This window comes from Sinocyclocheilus grahami, unplaced genomic scaffold (genome assembly GCF_001515645.1).
Source record: "Sinocyclocheilus grahami isolate Dianchi unplaced genomic scaffold, SAMN03320097.WGS_v1.1 scaffold397.1, whole genome shotgun sequence".
Lineage (NCBI taxonomy): Eukaryota > Metazoa > Chordata > Actinopteri > Cypriniformes > Cyprinidae > Sinocyclocheilus > Sinocyclocheilus grahami.
This window is the reverse complement of record NW_015505576.1, coordinates 609088-632400: the sequence shown is the minus strand read 5'-3', so window position 1 is coordinate 632400 and position 23313 is coordinate 609088. Positions and strand designations below refer to the sequence as shown.

Here is a 23313-nt window from a genome sequence, read left to right as displayed (position 1 = left end):
ATATATATATATTTATATATATAAATCAGTCTTTTATATATATGCTTTATAGACAGTTGAGAGTGACTCTTGAAGGACCAGCACCACATCCTCTTGTACCACTGTTTGAAGAATTTATCTTCCAGAATCTGGCAGTAAGTTTTGGGAGTTCATTTTTAGTCCATCTCAAGATTTTATCTGTAGAAGATAACTGCTTAATAACTATGCACACCTGAATATAAGGCGTTTTTCACTTCCAGCCTTCATGAACAATAATATATAGATTATAAGTGATTAAATACAAGATTAATAGTAGTTATAATTATTGGTAAAATGTGCTTGGAAAAAAACGTGATTAGAATATCAACTTGCATAATAATTATGCATGCACTGTATTTTTCCTCTTCTGCTGTCGAGATGATGCAAGAAATGTTGTGATTGGTTGTCAAGACAGCCAATCAGAATTTAGCAGCCTTGGTCTCTGATTGGCTGGAATTATGGCACATTGTAATGCTGGGTTGTGTTGAGCACTCCAGCCGTTGGCATTTAGCCAGCACTGAGGGCAACACAGTTATTTGTGTCTTAAATGAATGTTAATAGTTAAAGATAAAGCATGTGTTAGGCTATATGAGATCCTTAGCCCACACTCAAAAAAAATAAATCGTTGGTGCAAATTAATTTAATTATGACACACATTTCCACGCATTTGAATTATGTTATCTCAACTTAATCTAGGCTGGGTTGTGTTGAGCACTCCAGCCGTTGGCATTTAGCCAGCACTGAGGGCGGGCATCAGGTGAGCAAGCTAGTGAAACCTTGCACGCGCAAAAGAGGTCTGCACACATCCAAAAACATATTTTAAATGAAAAATTGATTTTTGTTCATTTGAATTATCTTGTGGATTTAACTTGTACACAACTTACCATTTAATTTTAATTTATATATTCATTTAAGGGTGATATATAATATGATATTTCACGCGCAGAATTGTGGCAGAATTGTAATCCCATACTCTGGCTGCTCATCACGGTCCACGTGCTGTTACTTCAGTTTGAGGGCGGGCATCAGGTGAGCAAGCTAGTGAAACCTTGCACGCGCAAAAGAGGTCTGCACACATCCAAAAACATATTTTAAATGAAAAATTGATTTTTGTGCGCTCGAAATACTTTCTTCTTTGTGAGACAAACATTTTCTCCACAAAACTCAGTTCGCGCGCGTGCAAAACGCACTTTTGCGTGCTCAAAATATGATATTTCACGCGCAGAATTGTGGCAGAATTGTAATCCCATACTCTGGCTGCTCATCACGGTCCACGTGCTGTTACTTCAGGATGAACTTCGCGGGATTTTACGCGGCCGGTGACACACACACTTACTCTCTTTTGTCGGTTGCCAAATACTATAGTAATGTACTTTAAATAAATTATATACCATTTTCAAATATGATGGTATCACTTGTTTTTATTTATTTATTGGACATGGCACCATGGTAGGCTAGCCTACCTGAATTTTGTTACCATAATATCATCACTACTACAGTACAAAAATTGTTCTTCATGTGGTCACAAATAAACAACAGTAAATAATTGTATTAATATCTATAATAATATTTTTTATTTTATATAATATTTTAACAATATATTTTATTTTATATTATATTGTTATGTAATGTTTATTTCAGTTTTATAGTCAAAATTGCAGATATTTGTATATAATTTACAGATGCACTACCAGTTAAGTTTTTTTGTTTTTAAGAAATGTATACTTTTATTCAGCAAGAGTGCATTCAATACATCAAAAGTGACAGTATAGACATTTATAATGATACAACAATTTCTATTTTAAATAAATGCTCAATTAATCCTTAAACAATATGACCACAACAATATTCAGCAGCAACACACACACACAGAGCAGGTTGTGTTCTGTTGTCACACTTATTGCAGTAATGAAGTCAGTCCCCAGGCTGCTGTTATTGTGACAGCTGCGACAATAAAGACCCAAGAGTCCAAATTTGCCATCACACATTATTTTACGTTGGTCACACAGTATGCACTAGTTTTAAGATCTGTTTTATACATTGAAAAAATATTTCACTAAAGTGAAATACAGACATTATTATTAAGGGTTAGTTCACACAAAAAGTAACATTTATTTGCTATTTAGGATCCGCATAAAGACTGGTATATTTATTTACTAAACAATTTATTTAAGATCTGCACAAAGACTTATGTATTCATTAAATGACTTATTTAAGAGCTGCATAAAGACTTATTTAATAATTAAAGTCTTTATTATTTTTCATTGATTTTTAATCCGTTTTAGTTATTTTAGTTCATTAAAATAAAATTATATATGTAGCAACCAGCTGAAATAAAATAATATTTTTTTTTTTACATTTTATTTTACTTCAAGTAACAACATTGTTTTATGTTTTTAGCTTTAGTAAACCTGATTTTTACTAACTGAATATTGCTTGTTCCTAGCCATATTTTAACCATGTTCATACTTGTTAACTGAATCCATTTAATTGTTTTCACAATAAACTGATTTCTGCTGATTCTAAGCAATTTTAATAAATGCATTTTGAAAATATGATGATTTAAATATAATAAAATACATGCAAATAGTATTTTTTTTAAATGCAGAAATCTTTAAAAAAAAAATTACCTTTCTTACCTCAGTTTATGTATGACTAAAAAATATGCCTCACATTAGGTTTATGTCTTTATGTTAAAACTGTGTAATTTAAATAGATGGACATTTTATATGCAAATCAAATACATAAATATGTTTTTGAATGTAAACCTGCCTGTATTTACATATTTAAAAAGTGAGTGTCTTCTAATAAACCTTAGCATTTTTCATTCACATTACAGGTTGTCATTTCATGATGCCTTCAACAAGGCTTCAAACTCTTCAAACAGATGGAAATATTGATCTAATATCTCTACTCTCTCTGCAGTATCCTTTTCGCAGACATCGTAGGTTTTACACAGCTGTCGTCTGCCGTGACTCCGAAAGAACTTGTCAAATTACTCAACGAGCTCTTTGCTCGCTTTGACAAACTAGCAGCAGTGAGTAAAAACAGGCAACGCACACATTTTAAATATTTATGTGCATCCACCTTGTAAAAAATGGCCATAATTAGTACAAATTCACATGTTATAGGGAATTTGCATGGTACAAATGTGCACATAAACACCAGTACTAAGTATTAAAGAAACACTGTAATTTCCACTCTTATCTGGCTGTATGCTTTAACAGCAACACCACCAGCTGAGGATCAAGATTCTGGGAGACTGTTATTACTGTATCTGCGGTTTGCCAGATTACCTTGAAGATCATGCGGTCTGCTCCATTATGATGGGCCTGTCTATGGTGGAGGCCATCTCGTAAGTACACGCCCACTGCGAGGGGCTTTACCTGCAGCACCCAATCACTGGGTGGAGCTTTATCTACAGGACATGCCATATGGGAGGGGTTTTATCATTAATAAACTTTAACTAAAGCACACACCCACTGGGTGGGGCTTACCAAAGTGGGCGAGGCATTGTCTACAGTAAATGGGGACTGAAAGAAGCTTTATCTGCAGAAACACTATGATGAATTTGTTGAACTATGAATAATAAGAGGTCACTTCATTAGTTTAGTGCTGTACTTTCACAATAATCTCTAAAAGTGTAGAGGTTTTGAGCTCTGCTGCAGCCTCTGTTCTTTATGGTTCGAGGGATCCAATTGTAGAGTAATATAATTATATAATAATGAAAATTTATATGAATGGATACATTTTATACACACACACACACACACACACACACACACACTCAGACATATATATGCTGTGTATATATATATATATATACACACACACACATATAGTATATAGTGCATAGTGATTCAGTGCTGACAGAATTCATTGTATTCAGTTATATCTATAATAACAACTTATTATTTTATAAATTTTTCTAAAATTGTTTTATATTACATTTTTTATAAAATTGTATTTCAATTTTATACTACAAGATATATAACAGTTGGTGAACTGTTACGACTCTGTGTTCACTATAGCGGCCATCTTTCCTCAAGTGAGTCCAACATCACAGCAGTAGATGATTGAATGAATCTCATGAACCCCCCCCCCCCCCAAAAGAAAAAGAAAAAGAAAAGAAATTATATTTTAGTAAATGAAAATAAAGCCTGTTTTAAGAATTTTAGCATTGTGACCCACACCATCATTGACAGTAATTATTATTGTCGTAAGTGATGTTTCTGATTAGATTTTTTTTACTCGACTTTTTACTGGACTACTGTAAGAAAAAATCATAAATGAAAGACTGTACAATCAATAATACCAACTTTACAGATTTCAATCATTTTTTAAATTTCCAAAATTCTTTAAAAAAATTCAATTGTAAAGATTATTTCTTCAAATTACAGTAATGTGCTTTATTAATTAATATTCTAAAAATAGATTTCATTTAAACATGTAATTCATTTATTATTATTTATATTAAATATAAATGATATTTATTTTCCTTTTTATTTTGGGGTTAAGTATTAGCCAGATTTGCCCTTGAAAGTTTGTCATGTGATTCACCAAATTTTTATTGTCATGAGAGAGCAATGTTATTTTAGTATTTTATATATTTTCATATATTTTATTAATTACTTGGTGTATTTCTTAGTATATTTTAATATTGTATATGTTTAATATTTTATGCTATTTTATTGATATACAATTATAGTATTTATTAATATTTAGAATGTGTATATTTTATACTTTTATAGTATTTTAGCGGCTACACTTTATTTTACAGTACGTGTACTTGCAGTGTACTTACCCAAGAAAGTACCGGGTAGTATAAGGCAACATGGGTTAAGTTTAGGTTTAGGGGTAGGTTCAGGGTTAGCACCTTGTTATTACCCAGTTATTGTAATTGCTATAATAAGTACATAGTATGTACATGCGGAACAGGACTGTAAAATAAAGTGCTACCATTTTAGCTTTACTTCAATGAATGAAAAACTATTTCTAATCATTTTAATTTGAGTTAACCATTACAACGCTATGAGAGAGAGACTGTCTGTGTAACATTGTGATGTGCGTGTATCAGGTCTTCCCCCGGAGGCTGGTGTCATTCTCGCAGTAGATCGACCGCACACATTGGGCTCGTAACACTTGGGCCATGGCTGCCATATTTGTTCTGACCATGGCTGAGGTGGCTGATATGGTGAGATAAGACACATTTCACCTCTTTCCAAATTATTATTACTGACTGTGTAAATCATTCTTTGCTCTGGCATGTTTTTATGACGTCATGCAGCTTGACTATTGCATTTTTCATGTATCATTTTTTAAAATCAGACTTTTAAAGATGCAGTGCCATGAACCTCGCAAACAGAAGTCTCGGCATGACGCTCGAGTCACTGGGTAACGGCGGATGTGCCGAGAACCCCAAACACTACGGATACATATCGGTGCTGTCACTCGTGGCAACCGTCATGCTCAGCCATGTGGTCAAGCTGGCGCTCATGCTGTTGGTTACCATAGCAACAGGTGCTGTAAACATCCACAGCTGGATGTACATTTACGACATCTATGATTTCGTTCGCTACCTGGACTACAGGTGAGACAAGCTTGAGTTTGAGTCCAGACGATATGTTTGAAAAGTGATCAAAATACAGTAAAAACATCATGTAAAATATTATTACAATTTTAAATAACTGTTGAATGTATTTTAAAATGCAATTTATTTTTGTGATGCAAGCATCATTACTCCAGTCTTCAGTGTCACATGATCCTTCAGAAATCACACTCTAATATGCTGGTTTGCTGCTCAAGAAACATTTCTGATTATGATCAGCAAACAGTTTTCATAAATTTTTTTTTTTGACATTGACTTTGACATGACATGTCATGACTTATTTATATTATTTTTCACCCAGCTAAATTGGATTGTGTGTTTAATGATTAAAATGCAAGGTTAAGTTGTGCTTCAAACCACTCAAAAACATTGTCTGACACCTGAAATTGATTTTCATTATTTTGTATGACTCTTCAGTTATTCAGTGGTTCCCACCAGATATCTGCTGACCATGATGATTATCATCATGATGATGAGTTTCTACTATTTTGCATGTCACGTATGTCCAGCAATAGCTTAAAAACTCAAGTTTATTTTGTTTTTCACAAATATTAGCATGTGAATTCTGTATTTTGTTCCTCTCTCATGTGGAAAGACAGTCACATAAACTGTTTCTTTGGAAGATTGAGGTTCATGATCACAAGGAGAAAGTGTATGAAATGAGAACATACAACGAGGCGCTGGTCACTAACATGCTTCCTGAACACGTGGCCAAACACTTCCTGGGCTCAAAGAAGAGAGATGAGGTATGTGTAGAAGCTAGTTTCTGCCACGGAATAACAATTTTAACCTTATTCCTCAGAATTGTGAGTTTATATCTGTTTTAATCTTATCTTAAATCTCGCAATTCTGCCTTTTTTTTCTTGAAATTTAGTTTACATCTCGTAATTTTAACCTTTTTCTCGAAATTCAAAATGTCAATCTCGCAATTTTGACTCTTTTTCTCTGAATTCTAAGTTTACATATTTGTAATTCTGTTTTTCTTTTATTGCAAGTTTATATCAGTTTATAACTTTTCTTATATCCCATGCTTCTGACTTTTGTGTACATCTCGCATTTTTAAGTTTTTTCTCTTAAATCAAAGTTTAAATCTCGCAATTTTGGCTTTTTTCCTTGGAATTCAGATTTTTTTGTTTCGGCCACAGAATAATAAATGAAAAAAGGTCATTGCAACTTTTTGTCTCACAATTCTGACTTTTTTTCTTGCAATTGCGATTTTATATCTTACAATCCACAGGCTTTTCACAATTGCAATTATAAGATAGAAAGTTATAATGACCTTTTCTCTATATTCCTGTCAGAGTAATCTATATATTAGTTTAGTCATTAATAAATGTGCACATTAATTTTTATTTGTCTATTGCAGGAACATTACAGTCAGTCTTATGATGAGATTGGTGTGATGTTCGCCTCTATTCCCAACTTCTCTGACTTTTATACGGATGAGAGTTAAACAATGGAGGGATAGAATGCCTCCGAATCCTAAATGAGATCATCTCTGACTTTGACAGTGTGAGTATCTCTTGTCCTTTATTTCTTGTATATGTCATTATTTGTTCAGCAGAAGTTCTCTTTAATATCATATGATGTGTTTTTTGATTCCGAGTAGTTTCTGGATCGCACAGAGTTTCGCCACATTACGAAAATCAAGACCATTGGCAGCACATACATGGCTGCGTCAGGCGTGACGCCGGAGAGCAACACTAACAGATACGCCGACCGCAAGGTCAGCTACACAACACAAACTAGAGCTTATAATACACTAATATAGACTGTGTTACTGATGATGATGATGATGATGATGATTTGCGTGTTATATAGACAGAGGATCAGTCCATCTTGGAGCACTGGCAACACTTTGCTGATTTGGCAGACTTTGTACTGGCTATGAAAGTCACACTTGGAAACCTAAACAAACAGTCATTCAATAACTTCACGCTGCGCATAGGTCAGCAAGCGTCTGACTGAACTACAGACCCATGTTACTTCTGCTGATATAATAATAGAGTTGTGTTATATTTATGGTATTGTGACCATGCTGTTTGTGTGTGTTTTATTGTCAGGTCTGAATAAGGGGGGTGTGATAGCTGGAGTGATTGGCGCTCGCAAACCTCATTTTGATATTTGGGGAAACACTGTAAATGTGGGCAATCGTATGGAGTCCACTGGGTTTATGGGTAACATACAGGTGATAAAAGCTTCGTTTTTTTTTAGAAGTTTATATTTATTTTATTTTTAAAAGTAAGTTTGAGGTAATAAAAAAGTTATTTAAAAAATAACTGGCCAATATGGCAAAAAAATGATCTTATCTTAGTATTTTAATATTTTTAATATCAGTCATTTCCATTTTCAATATTAAGCCTTTTTGACAAACATTTGCATGTTTTCCACACATCTCACATTTATTTAATTTTTTCTCTGAATTGTGAGTTTACATCATGCAATTCTGATGTTTTAGTTTGTCACAGAATTTTTTTTAAAAGTAATTGTGACCTTTTATCTCACAATTCATACTTTTCTTCTCAGAATTTCAAGTTTATGTATCACAATTCTGAGTTCATAGCTTGCCATTCTTTTTGTGAGTGATACAGACATCTTCTGGTGCTGGTGCTCCCCAGGTGGTGGAGAACTGCTATAACATCCTGAAGGAGTATGGCTTCCATTTCGTCAGGACCCATCTATGTAAATGGAAAAGGAGAACTGCTCACTTTCTTCATGAAGGGCAAGGACGAACCTGTCGCAAAGACGACTGCAGTCTTTCTCCCACATCAAATAGCAGACAAATCCTGAGAAGAGAGGATAAGAAGGACATTGTCTCTGACTTTTATACGGATGAGAGTTAAACAATGGAGGGATAGAATGCCTCCGAATCCTAAATGAGATCATCTCTGACTTTGACAGTGTGAGTATCTCTTGTCCTTTATTTCTTGTATATGTCATTATTTGTTCAGCAGAAGTTCTCTTTAATATCATATGATGTGTTTTTTGATTCCGAGTAGTTTCTGGATCGCACAGAGTTTCGCCACATTACGAAAATCAAGACCATTGGCAGCACATACATGGCTGCGTCAGGCGTGACGCCGGAGAGCAACACTAACAGATACGCCGACCGCAAGGTCAGCTACACAACACAAACTAGAGCTTATAATACACTAATATAGACTGTGTTACTGATGATGATGATGATGATGATTTGCGTGTTATATAGACAGAGGATCAGTCCATCTTGGAGCACTGGCAACACTTTGCTGATTTGGCAGACTTTGTACTGGCTATGAAAGTCACACTTGGAAACCTAAACAAACAGTCATTCAATAACTTCACGCTGCGCATAGGTCAGCAAGCGTCTGACTGAACTACAGACCCATGTTACTTCTGCTGATATAATAATAGAGTTGTGTTATATTTATGGTATTGTGACCATGCTGTTTGTGTGTGTTTTATTGTCAGGTCTGAATAAGGGGGGTGTGATAGCTGGAGTGATTGGCGCTCGCAAACCTCATTTTGATATTTGGGGAAACACTGTAAATGTGGGCAATCGTATGGAGTCCACTGGGTTTATGGGTAACATACAGGTGATAAAAGCTTCGTTTTTTTTTAGAAGTTTATATTTATTTTATTTTTAAAAGTAAGTTTGAGGTAATAAAAAAGTTATTTAAAAAATAACTGGCCAATATGGCAAAAAAATGATCTTATCTTAGTATTTTAATATTTTTAATATCAGTCATTTCCATTTTCAATATTAAGCCTTTTTGACAAACATTTGCATGTTTTCCACACATCTCACATTTATTTAATTTTTTCTCTGAATTGTGAGTTTACATCATGCAATTCTGATGTTTTAGTTTGTCACAGAATTTTTTTTAAAAGTAATTGTGACCTTTTATCTCACAATTCATACTTTTCTTCTCAGAATTTCAAGTTTATGTATCACAATTCTGAGTTCATAGCTTGCCATTCTTTTTGTGAGTGATACAGACATCTTCTGGTGCTGGTGCTCCCCAGGTGGTGGAGAACTGCTATAACATCCTGAAGGAGTATGGCTTCCATTTCGTCAGGACCCATCTATGTAAATGGAAAAGGAGAACTGCTCACTTTCTTCATGAAGGGCAAGGACGAACCTGTCGCAAAGACGACTGCAGTCTTTCTCAAATAGCAGACAAATCCTGAGAAGAGAGGATAAGAAGGACATTGACATTTTATTTTATGTTATTTTGGGCCTTTTTTATTAATAGAAACAATGGAAAGGGGACAAAGAGGAGACACAAACCTGATTAGTCTCCCTAATGAGCACTGAAGCTCAACATGTCTGCAGCACATGCACTACCCAATAGACAATAACTCTGAAAAATTACCCATTAAAAACAACAGCCAAAGGTTGTATTACCTGAAAAATGTCTATTGTTTGTTGTATTTTAAAAGCACATGTTCCATCATTGAGACAGATCAAAAATACACCATCTGGTCTATTGAGTTTTGCTTTGTACACTTTCACTCAGTACAAAATGCTGATAAAGAACGTATGCGTCCACAGAAGGATCAGGTTACAGTAAACTATGAATTGTTATTTGTAATTATGGAAAATGTTAGCACATAAAAAATAAAGCACGTAAAAAGTATAACATAGACCATTATGGAAATTCTGTAATTGTGGACAAACACACAATCAGGAGCTAAAAACTCAAATACTAGTCAGTAAGGGGTCAAATAGTCAGATCAAAGGCACATACATCTTTTCAACAGAACATGAAAAATGTATATCATTCATTATTTTAATTCTATAATGAAAGCATCAACAGAAGGCAGAGTTTTTATTCTATATTTTTATTTCACGTATAGCTTTAACCGAGAATATCACACTGAGACCTTATCTCAAGTTTTTTAACGAATGGCATTTTAATAGTTAAACATCTCCTGGTCTGTATCTCAATCCCAGCAGGCAGTCTGATGTTTTAATACTTTTTTATAAACTCTTTTTATAAACACTTCACTCATGACATTCAGTTTGTTTCATGTGAAACTCATGGTTATAGATCAGATTATTATTGATTATATTAGCTCTCAGAATTTTTTTTGTAGATTGCGGATTTAGCAGCTCTTTCTGCGGTTCTCAGTGTTTTATTGTTTGACAGAATGAGAAATATGATTTAAAGAGTTAAAAAGATACATTAAACAGCCAAACTTTAATAGCTTCTTGTTGAATTTTAATAATCAATAACAGACCTTAGTAGGGTAGCAGTACTACCTAGAAAAGTAATGTTTAAAATGTAAAAAAAGACAAGATGATAGATAGCTAGTCAGACAGACAATGCTATTGCACGATGTACGAAGCACAGATGCTATTGCATTTTTAGTTGTAATGTTTTAATGAGTTTACTTATTTTGCTTTATATATATATATAAAATTGCTTAATAACAGCCAGTTTGAAGGTTTTGGGGACATATCCTAATAACAATGACGAATTAATAATAGAGGATCTATGACTTCTGGAAGCACGTCTTTCAGGAGCTTACATGGAATAGTGTCTAACATACTGTACATGTTGTTGGTTTAGATGATTTAACATGTTTATATAACTCTTCCTCTGCTATAGTGGAGAATGAGTGGAATTGTTCCTCAGGGGACCTATAGCACACTATCTGATGTGATACTGTAGCTGACGGTTGCATGGTTACAATTTTATCTCTAATAGTATCGATCTTGGAAGTAAACTAGTTCATAAAGTCATTACTGCTGTGCTGTTGGGAAATGTCAACGCCTGTTGATGCTTTATTTTTCGTTAATTTAACCACTGTATTGAATAAATACCTGGGGTTATGTTTGTTTTCCTTAATCTTACTTAAGCGTAAAGGAGCAACCGTATCTAAAATGCTACAAAAGAGCGAGTCCATAGTTTCTGTCACATCATCAAGGTGTTCTGAGGTATTGGAAATGCTAAGGAATTGAGATAAAACTCTCTCTCTCTCTTTCTCTCTTTTGCAATCATAGCATGACGTAATTCTGTCAGACCCTGCATTCAAAACACTTTCTAGAAACCTTCACCTGTCTGTAGCATCCCAGTCACTGCCATCATTTTCATACGCATGTTTGAGCTCGTCTGTTTTTCAGTTTTATAACCTAAAAATATATTTTCTTAAATGTTAAATTCTGAATATAAGACCGCTATATGCCATAATAAATCAATATGACACACATAAGAGTACTGATATCAGTTGCGATGTGGCCGAGTGATGCAGGTAATTACATACAAAATCCCCCTGAACCCCTTCAGCAGTGATTATTTTCATTATATAGCAAGGCATTAGTGTGTTAATGCTTTAATGAAACAGGTAATACATATGTTAGGGACACACAAGTTGATAGTTGCCCTTTTAACATTCTTTTTCATGTCAGATGGGATGCAAGCAGTACTTGAGACGCTAGCTGTTGATATAGCAATTAGAAACAATCAAGCTTTAGTTATTGTTTTCGCTAAAGGTCAAATAAATGAGAAGTGTTGAATGCACTGTGATGCATTGCTCATGTTTGTGAGGTCTCTCTGTCTCTTTCCAGTCAGACGGTGGATTTGTTAATGCAGGAATCTGGCTGTAGACTGGAGCATCCATCAGCCACAAAATTCCGGAACCACGTCATGGAAGGCGAATGGGACAAGGTGAGCTTATGTAATGAGCCACGTGTTATATGTAATGTCATGATTTTGAGTCAGAAGTTATCGGGAGAGATGGTCACTTTTATCCTGGTTTGGTCAAAGTTGACACTATTTTCATGCCCAATGCTTTCTTAATTACATTACTTTTACATTTCTTTTGTTTTGCGTGATGCATCAGTGCATAGTAAAGAAAATGTTTGTCTTCATAACTTTTCATCAAAATCAGAGTCTACGTTTTTTGGCAGATTTTTCAACCATGTTTCAATTTTTATGAGAAGTCTTTTCATTTTTTTTAAAGTTTGAAGTTAGACCAGATTTAGTTTTAGATAGTTTTAATCATAATCATTTTTTATTATTTGTTGTTGATATTTATGTTCTTTTTCTATTTTTCACTTGTCTCTAAGCTGTGGTAGCTGGAATGGTGCTAAATATAATGATAATAAACAAACAAAACTGTTTTTCACCAGTCCAGTCATTTCCTAGCGGATAAAGTGGCTACTTTTTCCTCATTAAATCTCTTTCAGTGGGGGAAATATTTATTTGATCCCCTGCTGATTTTGTAAGTTTGCCCACTTTCAAAGAAATGAAGGGTCTGCAATTTTTATGGTAGGTTTATTTTAACGGATAGTGACAATACCAACCAAAAAATCCAGAAAAAAAACGTTATATAAAGGTTAGAAATTGATTTGCATTTCAGTGAGTGAAATAAGTATTTGATCCCCAAGCAAAACATGACATAGTACTTGGTGCAGAAACCCTTGAGGTAAGACGTTTTTTGTAGTTGGTCACCAGGTTTGCACACACCTCTGGAGGGATTTTGATCCACTCCTCTTTACAGATCCTCTCTAAATCCTTAAGGTTTCTTGGCTGTCGTTCGGCAACTGGAAGTTTCAGCTCCCTCCACAGATTTTCTATAGGATTGAGGTCTGGAGACTGGCTAGGCCATGACCTTAATGTGCTTCTTCTTGAGCCACTCCTTTGTTGCCTTGGTGGTATGTTTCGGGTCATTGTCATGCTTGAAGACCCATCCATGACCCATCTTCAGTGTTCTGGCTGAGGGAAGGAGGTTCTCGTCCAAGATTTTACAGTACATGGCCCCATCCATTTGCCCCTCAATGCGGTGAAGTTATCCTGTACCCTTAGCAGAAAAACAGCCCCAAAGCATAAGGTTTCCACTAGGGATGTTCATTTTGGTTATTTTTCCTAATGGACAACCGACACTCGTTAACCGATTATTAACTGTTAACCAACAAGATTATTTTAAATTAGAAAGGATAAGTGTCTGTAACCCGTTAAATATACTAACATTTGTTTCCCGGGGATTAATTAAATGTATTTAAATTTAAATGCGCAAAAAGCAGCATACAACAGAACATAAGGATTCACATGGTCTTCATATCACATCACGCACCTGCAGCGCTTCTGCGAGTGGAGAAAAACATAATAAAGCTATGGCTATATATAAATACAGTGGTGTGAAAAAGTGTTGGCCCCTTCCTGATTTCTTATTTTTTTGTATGTTTGTCACACTTTAATGTTTCAGATCATCAAACAAATTTAAATATTAGTAAAAGATAACACAAGTGAACACAACATGCAGTTTTTAAAATGAAGGTTTTTATTATCAAGAAAAAACTAAATCCAAAACTACATGGCCCTGTGTGAACCTAATAACTGGTTGGGCCACCCTTAGCAGCAACAACTGCAATCAAGCGTTTGCGATAACTTGCAATGCATCTGTTACAGCGCTGTGGAGGAATAAATGGCTTTATAATCTTTTCCAGACTGATCTCAGTTACTTTCTTTCTCATTTGTTTCTGAATTTCTTTGGATCTCGGCATGATGTCTACTTCACTTTGTCAGGCAGGTCGTATTTAAGAGATTTCTTGATTGCAAACAGGTGTGGCGGTAATCAGGCCTGGGTGTGGCTAGAGAAATTGAACTCAGGTGTGATAAACCACAGTTTTAACAGGGGGGCAAACACTTCTTCACACAGGGCCATGTAGTTTGGATTTAGTTTTCCCTTAATAAAAACCTTCTTTTAAAAACTGCATGTTGTGTTTACTTGTTATTTTTGACTAATATTTAAATGTTTGATGATCTGAAACATTTAAGTGTGACAAACATGCAAAAAAATAAGAAATCAGGAAGGGGGCCAACACTTTCACACCACTGTATGTATATATAACAAATCAATAGGCCTATACGAGAAATATATCGTTACTTAAATAATAAATTAAGAAAATGAAAGAAAAACTGTAACAAGTAGCCTAGTATGCAGAGTTTCGGTTCTTTTTTGTGCTGCGCGAAAGAAAACCAGATGGCAGAAAATGGCATCCTATTTTTCTTTAGGCTTATTTTACAAAAGCACAAAGATTTGTTTTTATTGTGAATGTACACAAATAAAGGCAAACCTTTTACAATTCCGATTATCTTTGACTAAAAGGAGTAGGCTAGTTGTTTCCACTGTTAGAAGGAAAAAATTCAAGTGATTGCGCCGGTGTGCTGACAAATAATGTTACCTATCAGATTATGCTACCAACACTGTATTTATCCTACTGTAAGGGTAGGTTTAGGGTTGGGGTAGGTGTACATTAATAAAGCCTCACACCTCATTAATATCATGCTGGAAGCAAAATCTGATAGGTAGCACTTTTCGCTATCGAATTATGCTACCATCTGTTTTAATGGGAGGTAGCAAAATCTGATTGCTACCTTGACAATGCAGCCTGTTCATTATCATAATAAAATACAGTCAGTCAAACATATGGGGAAAAAACACACGGCTCAGTTTAAATATGTAGTCAAATCTGTGCTGTTAAGTTTTATCACCGTACCGTCATGATGTTATACAAAACATTTTGTTTTACGTGGATATTGGAACGCAAGTGAAGTAGGCTACATAATAAATAATAATTTGCCATTCAAATACATCGTGAATACAGAAACATTTGATTTTATTTATTTTTTAATTCTTGTTTTACTGTTAATTGAAAGGATTTGTTGTGGAGTGAGGGGAACTAAAATAGCCTAGCTATGTTTATAGTGTTTATTATAATGTTTGTAAACATTTTGCGTAGGCATTATATAAAATGTGACTTATAGGCTACGCGACGTTTTTTTTGTTCTCTAAAAAACACTTCTTTTTTTTTATACGTGTAGGGTATTTTAACCATGCAGCAAATCTTTTTAAACATTTTTAAAAATTACTGGAAAAAATAAATAAATGACTTTTTAAACCGTTTAACTGATTGTATTAATCGGTCAAAATTCTATATGGTCGGTTAACGGTTAACTGGTTAAAATGAACATCCCTAGTTTCCACCTCCGTGCTTGACTCTACGGGATAGTGTTCTTGGGGTCATAGTCAGCATTTCTCTCCCTCCAAACACAGCGAGTCGAGTTAATGCCAAAGAGCTCAATTTTGGTCTCATCTGAACAAACTTTAAACGGGCCTGTACATGTGCCTTCTTGAGTAGGGGGACCTTGCGGGCGCTGCAGGATTTCAGTCCATTGCGGCATAGTGGGTTACCAATGGTTTGCTTGGTGACTGTGGTCCCAACTGCCTTAAGATCATTAACAAGCTCCTCTCGTGTAGTTCTGGGCTGATCCCTCACCTTTCTCATGATCATCCTTACCCCATGAGGCAAGATGTTGCACGGAGCTCCAGACCGAGGCTGATTGATGGTTATTTTGTATTTCTTCCATTTCCGAATAATCGCACCAACAGTTGTGTCCTTCTCTCCAAGCTTCTTGCTGTTGGTTTTGTAGCCCATTCCAGCCTTGTGCAGATCTATAATCTTGTCTCTGACATCCTTTGACAGCTCTTTGGTCTTGCCCATGGTGGTGGGAGAGGTTGGAATGGAAGATACAGATTGTGTGGACAGGTGTCTTATACACCTAACGAGCTGACATTAGGAGTAACTTCAGGACTAATCTGTCTTCCACATGGACACATAACCAATCTGTGGGAGCCAGAATTCTTGCTGGTTGGTAGGGGACCAACTTCACTCAATGAAATGCAAATCAATTTCTAACCTTTATATAATGTGTTTTTTTTCTGCATTTTTTGGTTGATATTCTGTCTCTATCCGTTAAAATAAACCTTCATCACTGTGTCTGTCACGCGACTCTGTTCCTCTTTCGGGCTCTGTCTTTACATTTATTTTGAAAGATGAAGCTCGCGATTATGGTAAGTGCCGTTACATTTCCGACGAGTGCTTGTGGTGTTCGGCCAATCAAAATGCACCGGGTTAGCTGGCCAATCAGAGCAGACTGCGCTTGTCGGAAGGAGGGACTTTGTAGAAAACGAAGTGTTTGAGAGAGGCGGGGCATAGAGGACCTACAATAATGTACAGTATTTGAAAAATAATGTGTTTTTTGAACATTAAAGCATGTCAACATATGCTGTTACACCAAATACACAAAATAATGATCTTTAAAAAAGCATCATATGACCCCTTTAAGCTTTTGAGGCTTTTTCCTGATTGTTAGTGATCGTGAAGTGAAGCGTTCTTAACCAGCGATGCTTCAACACAATTGTATCAGAAAAAGATTCATTACTCTAAGCTTTTTAAAACTGTTTATGATGTGGTCATAAAGATAAATAATACCTTCCTAAGTGTTATGTTCCATTAGAGCCAGTGGTTTCACATCTGGTTCTACAAATGATTCTTTGTTTTATTATATTTTATATGAATAATGGTCATTGTCAAAGTCATTCATCTTGTCTCTGACATCCTTTGACAGCTCTTTGGTCTTGCCCATGGTGGTGGGAGAGGTTGGAATGGAAGATACAGATTGTGTGGACAGGTGTCTTATACACCTAACGAGCTGACATTAGGAGTAACTTCAGGACTAATCTGTCTTCCACATGGACACATAACCAATCTGTGGGAGCCAGAATTCTTGCTGGTTGGTAGGGGACCAACTTCACTCAATGAAATGCAAATCAATTTCTAACCTTTATATAATGTGTTTTTTTTCTGCATTTTTTGGTTGATATTCTGTCTCTATCCGTTAAAATAAACCTTCATCACTGTGTCTGTCACGCGACTCTGTTCCTCTTTCGGGCTCTGTCTTTACATTTATTTTGAAAGATGAAGCTCGCGATTATGGTAAGTGCCGTTACATTTCCGACGAGTGCTTGTGGTGTTCGGCCAATCAAAATGCACCGGGTTAGCTGGCCAATCAGAGCAGACTGCGCTTGTCGGAAGGAGGGACTTTGTAGAAAACGAAGTGTTTGAGAGAGGCGGGGCATAGAGGACTTACAATAATGTACAGTATTTGAAAAATAATGTGTTTTTTGAACATTAAAGCATGTCAACATATGCTGTTACACCAAATACACAAAATAATGATCTTTAAAAAAGCATCATATGTTGCTTATCATATGTAAATTAAATTTTAATGGTTTAAATACATATTAATAATCAAAAAGGATGCCAAATCAATTGAATTCATAAAACTTTATCGATTTAATAATTTATTATATTTTAACACTACTAATTCCATATATCATGTTTTATTTTTTTCATAACTTCTGTGTTGTCTGTTTTAATTTCAGTTTTTTTTTAATGATAAAATACAAATTGTATCAAAAATGGTGGTAATCAAATGACTTTTAACACTACTAATTCCATATATCATGTTTTATTTTTTTCATAACTTCTGTGTTGTCTGTTTTAATTTCAGTTTTTTTTAATGATAAAATACAAATTGTATCAAAAATGGTGGTAATCAAATGAATGTATACAACTTTAACAATTTAATTCATCCTTTAAAATAAAATCAAATTCAGTTTGAACAATTATTTTCAATTTTGGCAAACAAAGTGCTGCCCAAAAGAGGTTTACTGTTTAAATTAAAACATTCCTTATACTGTTTTAATAAAAAAAAGTTTTAGAATCATGTTTACTAAGGATGAGCATGCAGACTGATGGGTGAACTGTAGGTCAAAGGTCATGTAAATGTGTATGTGGGGATGGTGAAAGGTCATAAAAAAAGCTTAATTCCTTCTGGTTTTGCATGCATAGAGAGTTTTGTTCTTGTCTTTGGTAAAGCTTTGCCAAGACTTTCTTTAACATTTTGATCCTTTAATGCAGCAATTATTCTCTAAGTGTGATTTTATTTCAGAACATGATTGCATGTCTTTCCCTTTCCTGTTCACTTCATAAGTAAACTGAAAGAAAAGAGTCTAAAGCCATTTGAAAAGTGGACTCATATTTTTGACTGTAGTGTAGTTTAAATGGGTAGAAATAAAAATAATCCAGTTATGTTGTATTTCATACAGGTTTATTTGACTGTCAGCTAATTTAGGAGAGTTTGGACTATTGAAACCAAGCTCTAAGTTGTTGGGCAGAAATAACAATCATGCTCAGCCTTTAGGGAAATGCTTTTCAAAGCTCATGGTGGGATAAGACAGACTCTAGAAATTGTTTGCACATTTAGTTGATCATGCTTCTGGCTTGAGGAACTGTTTGGACCGCTGAAGCAGCCATTTCTGATGGGGTTTTGGGTTCAATTTTCCTTGTCTTCTGGCCCCCTGAACTAACAGTGGCAAAGCTGAATCCTATTTTCCACCTAATTCATTCCTAGTTTTCCATCTATTTATAGAGGCAAACTTAAAAACATGTACTGCTTCTTTTTTCTTATAGAAGGATTTTGTGCAGAAAATGCTGATGAATTTTGAAGTGATGGCACAATCAAATAAACAAATTCATCGTTTTCCACAACACTTTTGGTGTTTTACTGGAGTTTTGCTATCTAATACAAAGACATTCAGACAATTGAAGCGTGACTGAAGTGTTCAGATACTTTTTGGGGCTATTATATTTAATTCAAACCATTTTGTGTTTTAGGTTAACATTACTTATTTTGTCACTGAGCTTAAAGTAAACCCTATATGGTTGATGGTGATATTTTTCCCCAAAAAATGCTGGATGAAAATGCTGAACTGACGCTTTTGTTTCTTTGTGGGACACAGGCTGAAAATGACCTCAACGAGCTGAAAGCATTGATGCATTCACCCAGCGCTATTGTGGTAAGAGCACCGGACTCACCCGCATGCACACTTAATACTGGAAGCTTCTGAAGCTTCATCTGGAACAAGTGTTGTAGAAAGACTTATTACCTAGCTAGTTTGTAACTAACTCTATGCTTAATTTGGTTGCACCATGTGTTCTTAAATAGTTCACCTAAAAATGAAAATTTGCTAAAAATGTTTCTTCATGGGAACAGATATGGAGTAATTTAGCATTCCATCACTTGCTCACCAATGGATCATCTGCAGTGAATGGGTGCCGTCAGAATGAGAGTCCAAACAGCTGATAAAAATATCACAATAATTCACACTGCTCCAGTCAAGTCAAGTCACCTTTATTTATATAGCGCTTTTAACAATACAGATTGTGTCAAAGAAACTGAACAGCATTAATTAGGAAAATAGTGTGTCAATAATGCAAAATGACAATAGTAAACACTAATTTTTCAGTTAAAAACAGTCCCATCATTGAATTCAGTGATGTCATCATCCAGCTCAGTTCAGTTCAGATCATCTTTGCAATCATTTGCGATCAAGTCAACGATATCGCTGGAAATGAAGTGTCCCCAATTAAGCAAGCCAGAGGCGACAGTCCATCAATTAACATCTTGTGAAGTGAAAAGCTGTGTGTTTGTAAGAAACAAATCATCATTAATACACTTTAACTGTAAACTGTCACTTCTGTCCAAAATTCAAGTCCATAATCCATAGTAATGCTTCCTCCAGTGAAAACGTTCAGTAAATGTTCATTTTCGGGTGAACTGTTCCTTTAAGGCAGAACATAGCTAGTGGGTTGTAAGCTCTATGTAAAGTAATGCACAATCGCATAATATGACATTTACCCCTAATGATCCAATAGCAGCCTTCAAATTAGTGAGCAGAAGTTGTTGCTTATCTTGTTAAGGTTGATTCTAACTTAATTTGTCTCTCATAATTTTCTGTAAAAATAAGTTTGATACTTTATCATGAAATAGCATAATTAAGTATTTTATATGTAAACAACATTCAAAAACTGTATTTGAAGTTAATAAATAAATACTGATACAAAAAAAAACATAAGAGAGTTGATTTTATTTGACATGCACATCAAGGATGCACATACTGTTTAGATCAGGTTTATTTTGAAGAGCCGTTTATTCACATAATATTCTGTCTATTTAAAATGTAAGTGAGTGTAAATGTCAACATCATATATTTCTAAAGAACTAGGTAAAGAAATGAACTTATTGATGTGATTCACAATCTGCTGTTTTATTAACTGATATTCTTCCATAAATATTTAATTTATGGCTAGAGTAATTTCAATGGTGCAACAGAAAAATTTGGCATATTATATTTTTTAACTTGGTGCCCCTTTATGTCAAACTAGTCTAATACTAGTCTTTCCTCTTCAAAAAAACCTGGCTGATTTAAGTGAAACAACTTAAAAAGAACCCAGTTGTCTTTGCATTCACACTGTCTGTGTCCTTAAAAGGGGTCTCAAAATTTGTGCCATTTTAGTTGTAACCATGTTTTTAGTTGTGACTGTTGTGTGAATGTGAAGTGGATTATTGAGCCATATATTTGAGGAATGATTGAGTCACTGAAGTGCTACTGAAAGTGAATCTTTCTTCTTTCTCTCTTCTAGCGGATGAAGTTTCTGCTATTACAGCAGAAGTATCTGGAGTATTTGGAGGACGGAAAAGTTCTGGAAGCTCTTCAGGTGTTGAGAGGAGAGTTGACTCCGCTCAAATACAACACAGATCGAATCCACGTGCTCAGCGGGTACTAAACACGACACATACATGCATGCACATTAACATACTCGTCATTATTGATCATTATAAACAACTTCTCTGTCTTGTGAGGTTTATTTGTTATTGCTAAAAATGCAATTTTGCTGTATAGATTTTGAATGTCATTTTTATTTCCAATTTCCCGCTATTGTGCTCTAAAGAAAGTGAGAATCATTTTGTGATTGTCTGTAATGGCTATCGATGGCTTATTGTCATTGGCTGTGATGGCTGTTGATGGTTCACTATGATTGGCTGTGTGTTTTAAGGTATCTGATGTGCAGTCACCCTGAGGATCTGAAGGCAAAGGCTGAATGGGAGGGAAAAGGCGCTGGGTCACGATGTAGATTACTGGACAAACTCCAGAGTGAGTGTACAACCACACACACACACATTTACAGAGCTATATAAGTGAGGACACACCATAGACTAGATAAGGATTTTATTAGGGATGCATAATATATTGCCATTATTTGTATAATATTTGTGACCCTGGAGCACAAAACCAGTCTTAAGTCGCTGGGGTATATTTGTAGCAATAGCCAAAAATACATTGTATGGGTCAAAATGATCGATTTTTCTTTTATGCCAAAAATCATTAGTATATTAAGTAAAGAGCATGTTCCATTTAGATATTTAGTAAATTTCCTAGCGTAAATATATCAAAACTTAATTTTTGATTAGCAATATGCATTGCTAAGAACTTAATTTGGACAACTTTAAAGGCGATTTTCTGAATATTTAAATTTTTTTTTTGCACCCTCAGATTCCAGATTTTCGAATAGTTGTATCTCGACCAAATATTGTCCTATCCTAATAAACCATACATTAATGGAAAGCTTATTTATTCAGCTTTCAGAAGATGTATAAATCTCAATTTTGAAAAATTGACACTTATGACTGGTTTTGTGGTCCAGGGTCACATTTATAAAAATTTATATTATTTGTTATTATTAAAATGTGATAAATATTATAAATCTTTAAACACCTAAAACTAGAGGTGGCACGATACCATTTTTTTCTGAGCAAAAGTTCTGAGTATTGGACAATACCGATACCGATCTGATACCAGCACAGTTTTATTTTTAATTTCTATACCTCAGTGTGTGTTGACCTGATCATCACTCTGTTGTGTATTACACACAATCTACTAAATATAGACAACTTCATTATAAAGAAAAATAACAAATTAAAAAATATATAATCATAATCTATGAGAAAAATACTATTATTATAAACTAGGTTAGTGGATAATTCAGCAGCAAAAGTTACTCTACAAAAATGATGAGTTCACAATAATTTTATAAAATCTAAACATTTAGAGAAAAAACATTATTTAGTGGGGGAAACAATAAAAGTAAATAGGTGTAATCTGGTAAAATGATACCGATATTTTTCAAGGCAGTATCGTCGATATCGATACCGATTCGATTCTTCTGAATTAAACTTTTAAATTTATGAAATTGTTAAATTTCTAAGAGTAAAATGGGTAATGATAAGCACTTAACTTTGTTTAAAACGCATTTTAACATTCAATTTGCCTTAATTGTAAATTATTAGGTTATATTTTTGTTTACACATGGTTCAAATAGGTTTTTTGTTTACACATGATTCAAATCTACAAATACTACAGTTGAACTACGGACCTACGGTCACTTTAGTAAAACCATGTTTCATTTTCATAAGGGACTGCCAGTGACAGGCTGTTGCATGCATAAACTGCAACCTTTTTATTCTGACAGTGTATGATTTCTATTAACATTACAGAATAGAACATGATCAATATTATCTTTCAATGTTCAATTTAAATAACTGTAATTGCACAAACTATGTAGGCTACAATTTCAGTTTGTTTATTGTGAAATAACTCTGTCCTTCTGTCCTCTGATAAGCATTGTTCAGGGCTGCCAGTCCCAAAAGCTTCAATGCTTTCTTATGATACTTTTGGGAAACGCAGCCCTGTTTGAATGCACTGTCAGAAGTGAGTGAACGCTCTCTGTGATAGATTGGTTCTGTCTTACAACATTTGCGTGTGTTCAGATGAGCAGGAAAATAGTTCTATCCTACACAATTACACGCTAACAAAGATTATTCGACCAATTCAATGCATATTGTATGCATTATTATTATTATCTTTTTGTTGAATTAACAAAATCACTACTAAATAAAACACACCTTTAGTATCGATATTTTTTGTTTGAGTATCGATACTTTCGATACTCG

The 23313-nt window shown here is 34.6% G+C and overlaps 1 protein-coding gene and 1 pseudogene across 1 annotated transcript in view; both read left to right on the top strand.

The window, feature by feature from the left end:
• Nucleotides 1–1456: 1456 nt before the first annotated feature.
• Nucleotides 1457–8429, top strand: LOC107550367 (adenylate cyclase type 3-like; annotated as a pseudogene).
• Nucleotides 8430–8502: 73 nt separating this feature from the next.
• Nucleotides 8503–23313, top strand: part of LOC107550366 (WD repeat-containing protein 26-like) — a 26313-nt gene continuing 11502 nt past the window's right edge. Inside the window, exons 1-9 of the mRNA XM_016231627.1 lie at nt 8503–8526; nt 8626–8742; nt 8835–8961; nt 9077–9201; nt 9632–9735; nt 12180–12279; nt 19262–19318; nt 20946–21082; nt 21360–21457. Of these exons, the coding sequence (XP_016087113.1) occupies nt 8503–8526; nt 8626–8742; nt 8835–8961; nt 9077–9201; nt 9632–9735; nt 12180–12279; nt 19262–19318; nt 20946–21082; nt 21360–21457 (889 nt within the window). The remainder of the gene's footprint in view (nt 8527–8625; nt 8743–8834; nt 8962–9076; nt 9202–9631; nt 9736–12179; nt 12280–19261; nt 19319–20945; nt 21083–21359; nt 21458–23313) is intronic.